Here is a 4782-nt window from a genome sequence, read left to right on the forward strand (position 1 = left end):
TATAGACGGGAACAATCAATTATACCCACTAGCATATGTAATAGTGGACAATGAAACCGATCGATCATGGAAATGGTTTATGTCAAACTTGAAATGCAGTATCGGAGAACCCGATAATCTGGTGTTTGTGTCTGATCGGATGGTATCTATTGACAATGCTATTCATTCATGCTTTCTCACAACATTTCATGGATTGTGCACATGGCATATAGAACAAAATATGGTTACAAACTTTAAGGATAGCACGGTTGTTGGGATATTTAGAGATGCAGCAAGGGCATTTCGCATGACAGAGTTCCAAAAAAAATGGGACAAACTCCGCAGTTTTAGAGACAGTGTTGTCACGAAATATTTGGAAGACATCGGTCTTCAAAGGTGGGCATGGGTTTACCAAATAGAACGAAGATATGATAACATGACATCCAACAGTGCAAAGTGTTTCAATTCCTTAACTAAAGAGTATCGACTATTGCCCATAGTATGCTTGATTGAACATATTAGAGGAATACTCCAATCATAGTTCTACGAATGAAGGAATTACTGGGCATCTCGAACGACATTGTACTTTGACTACTGTGAAACCCGATTGGCAAGTGAGGCCGATAAGGACAGACGATATCGGGTGGAGCCTATTGATTGTTATCGGGTACAAGTGTGAGATCATCGATTGGACGGTATTGTCAATCTTCACACGAAGGAATGCGAATGTAAGGAATTCGACTCACTTGGCATCCCGTTTCGTATGCAATTGTTGCTGCCAAGGAAAGAAATATACCCATCCATAGTCTTTGCAGTCGATTTTATACAGTGAACTCTTTAATGACTGCGTATGCGGAGCCTATAAATCCATTGGCCACATATCTGAATGGAAAAGATCTCCTGGATATGTAGAAAAGATTATCCTTCCTCCGAAGTTTGTGCCACAAGTCGAGCGACGGAAAGTGAGAAGAATGCCATCTAGAGGAGAATTTCGTAGACAAATGAAATGTGGTAGTGTGGGAATTATGGGCATAAACGCCAAAATTGTATCGAACCGCTTACAACCGTGCGACGTGCTGAAAATGCCAGAGACTGAGATACAAACACTCCTCATCTAGTTTATTTTGTAACTAGCTTGTAACATTTCATTTGTTACAAATACTATTGATCAGTTTTTCATACGTCATACTTGTAACATACTTCATACTTTTTCATACTTCATACTTCATACTTTCATCTTGTAAACAATAAACAATAACAAGCTGGAGTATTTCTATAATAGCAATCTTCATATTCTCTTCATCTTCATATTCTCTCAATATTCATACTTGTAACAAAAAACAATAACTTCATACTCTCTCAATCTCGCTCTCTCTCAACATCTCGCTCTCTCAATCTTGCTCTCTCTCAACATCTCACTCTCTCAATCTTGCTTTCTCTCAAAATCTCACTCTCTCAATGTTTGAAGTTTGAACCTTGAACCTTGAACCATATAATGTTCTACATACCATTGATACAATGAAAAGAGTAGTAGCTTAATTATGCATGTTCTGATAAAATTTTGATATTGAACTTTGAACTTTGAACTTACATAAAAAAAATACATGTTCAATTATACAATGAAAAGAGCAATAGCTCCATTATACATAACAAATAAATATTTTTACATACACAAAAAATAAATATTTTTACATACATAAAAAATACATGTTCTATACACATAAAAAATATGGAGTGTTTGCCCATATTTGATACGCTAACTGCATCCTATATTCATTCATCTTCTTCTAAGTGATTACGGACGAATCAGCACCAGTCACCAGGTGTTTTAGTAATTTGATTGCGAAGATGCCACAATCAAGCGACCCCTATTGTATGTCGACGTTCATAGGTCGCGAGATTTTCCAACGGGCTGTGGATAGGTCCGGCTTTGAACGATCCACGTCATAGTAGTGAAGTAGGGATGGTACTGTGACCGTCAATGGCTCTAGCCAATTCACCAGCTTTGTCATTGGTGTGTATGACGGAAGTGAATCGAACATGAATATGTGGCCTCTGTTAATGTCCATTGCAATGACCATCCAGTGGTCACTGATATTCATTGCCGTACAAACGAAATCCACATCTATCCATTTGACATCAAATTTACCAGTGATGTAGTCCTTATACATGTCTTCATCTTCCTATGCTAGGGCAGCCTCCAGAAGTGTCTTATTCTTTATTCATTTAAATACCCCGCCACGAGCATTAAGGTGACTCTGTCAAATAAAATGAGAAGTTAAGTAACGAAATATAATGAGAAGTTAAGAAACGAAATATCAAAATTTACCGTTACACCAATTGGCAAGATGGTGAACTTGTGCATGCACATGTCGGGCCGGGTATAAAATTTTTCTTTCATAAAATAAAATAAAGTATTTATGGTATGCACGAAAAATTACTATGTCAGTAAAAGTACAAGATAGCCAACATGTAAAAAAGTAAAAACTAGGAAACTTACATCGCACTCGACCAACGAATTCAGGGTAATCAATTCCTTGAAGAATTGCTTGGTGAGTGGTTTAAAGGAGTTCTCTCAAACCTTGTTAACCGTATTGTCGTCCGAGATCCAGCCCATCATTTCTGTAAGGATATTGTGTGGAACATCATGTGCTACGTTATATGTGACGATCGCTCTGGATAGTGACATAGCTACACCTGAGAGAGGATGCTTAACCACACTTTTCTTCTTTACTTGAGTTGAGGGTGTATATTTATCAACAGGTTTTCTCTTACAACTAATTCTTCGAGATTCCTACATAAACATATAACAAAATTTTATTCATCGAGAAATATAAAAATATAAATAAATATTACTGATCAATAAATTACTCACCAGTGTAACTTCTTCTGTGATCGTAACAATCCCAAAAATGTTGGCCTTTGGGATGCTAGACATGTCAGCATATGTATGTGGCATGGTGAGTAAGGCAGACATGTCAAGCTCTGTTTGTGGGACATCAGCCTCTATAGGTTCAACGTCAATTGGTGATGTCATGGTGGTATCGGGCTGTAGAGGGGGGATGGGAGTGTCAGAGGCAGTCGCATTATTGGTATCGGGATCCCGAGATGGGATGGGTGACCTGGTCATCTCCTCATTCACCGTGGAACCCTTCAATTAGTAAAGTAAAATGATGAGTTCACGAACACGTAAAAACTAAACACATGAAGACATAAAATGATAATAAATGTAAACCTTACACATAGACTGCAACAGTAACAGGATGGCCAACAATTGCCCTTTCATGTCCGTCATGTTTTCCTCCATATTGGATACACAACTATCTAAACCCGATATACGGCCATCCAACCTCGATAGTGAGTTGTCCATGATCTGCAGGTACGAATAAATAGACTCGTTGGGATTGGCTCCCTCCCTGTGGCGGGCAGCACACTCAGGACATTCTTCATCCACAGGTCGCTCTCTACGGGAGTCTGTAAGATAGACATCAAGTTGGTTCAACTCATCCTCATCGTGTACGTCCTCCATCACATCATGGAACATATTATCACTAGGTGTGTATGTCCCTCTTTCCATCTTTCCATATTCAACATCCTTATGCTCAGAATGCTCAGGTTCATCCCCTCCTTCTACCCTAATAACTTCATCATTGTCACCTCTACAATGATCATCACTGTCACTTTCACTTTCAGGACTACCCCTATCACTAGTCGACCTATTGCCATTTTCAGAACTATCATCATCCGTACCTAGATCAAATATAGGTCGCCCGTCCACTGGGGTATCCCGAAACTCCCTCTCAGCATCTGACATGACATTACCCTCTTTAACTTTTATCTGCATTAACAACCCAGTAAACTGGTTAGTGTCAACTTAACAACCAGATAAACATATTATGCATAGAGTAAACGTACATTGTTAGACTCGAATATCTCTCTCTTGAGTTCTTTGAAGGACAATGAGTGGGAGCATGACCATCGTAATATGCGGGGCAAAGCCACCTTGCTCCTTCGCTTCGCAATGTTTCCAGCTATCGATGAAGCTAGGATCTCGTACGTCCATACCTAAATAAAATTTAAAACATATTAAGAATAATAGTAATGTTAAATCAAACAACACAATTATTATGTTAAGCAAATTTACCTGGAACGCTTGTGGAAATCCACGTAAAGAGTACTTCACAACGTAATTTTTATTTCCTTTGACCCTCGTCTTGTATAGACTGCTCTTATCATTCAACACAGTCTTTAGGGCATCCAATGTCCTCTCCCAAATAATGGTACCCCAATCAAGACTGTTGTAGTAATCTAAGGTTTGAACGTCCTTAAAACATTTGAGGTCCACTGCATTTTTCTGTTTGTTTTTTCCCATCATTGAGACCTTAATATAGTAAACTACTGTGATCTTTACAACATCATCATCATCATTTTCAAACTCCAAGTCCTTGTATTTTTCTTCAAGTCGACGGAGATGTAAGGTGTCCTTCGTCACTCGATTACCAAAATACTTGATAGCAAGTTCATACGAGGACTGCTAGTTCTGATCAACTCGTGTTGGGGATTGCCACAAACTAGTCATCAACAAAAAGTCATCCTTTGAAAAAGTGACAACCTTTCCATAAATAGAGAATGACATTGAGTCTAATCTCATCCTCTCACTTCTCTCAGCAACATGTGATGGATAACTGGGCTGTTAAACACCATGTCAACGTCTACAAATCGTCCAAAAACTGTTCTCTTGAACATGTCCAACTGCCTTGGCGTAAGCTTCTCTTTCACAATCTTGTTTGCATTAGCAATGTG

General features: G+C 38.7%; 2 protein-coding genes across 2 annotated transcripts in view; both read right to left on the minus strand.

The window, feature by feature from the left end:
- Positions 1-2226: 2226 nt before the first annotated feature.
- LOC120068574 lies at positions 2227-3192 on the minus strand. The gene is made up of 2 exons (XM_039020389.1): positions 2855-3192; positions 2227-2773 (listed from the first exon to the last, which is right to left on the minus strand). Exons 1-2 carry the CDS (start codon positions 3107-3109, stop codon positions 2555-2557), a joined length of 474 nt encoding a protein of 157 aa, XP_038876317.1. The 5' UTR covers positions 3110-3192; the 3' UTR covers positions 2227-2554.
- LOC120067433 overlaps positions 3176-4782 on the minus strand; it is a 1826-nt gene continuing 219 nt past the window's right edge. Inside the window, exons 2-5 of the mRNA XM_039018994.1 lie at positions 4639-4761; positions 4124-4384; positions 3895-4044; positions 3176-3817 (exon numbers count right to left, since the gene is read on the minus strand). Of these exons, the coding sequence (XP_038874922.1) occupies positions 3176-3817; positions 3895-4044; positions 4124-4384; positions 4639-4761 (1176 nt within the window). The remainder of the gene's footprint in view (positions 3818-3894; positions 4045-4123; positions 4385-4638; positions 4762-4782) is intronic.

This window comes from Benincasa hispida, chromosome 12 (assembly GCF_009727055.1).
Source record: "Benincasa hispida cultivar B227 chromosome 12, ASM972705v1, whole genome shotgun sequence".
Taxonomy (NCBI): Eukaryota; Viridiplantae; Streptophyta; class Magnoliopsida; order Cucurbitales; family Cucurbitaceae; genus Benincasa; species Benincasa hispida.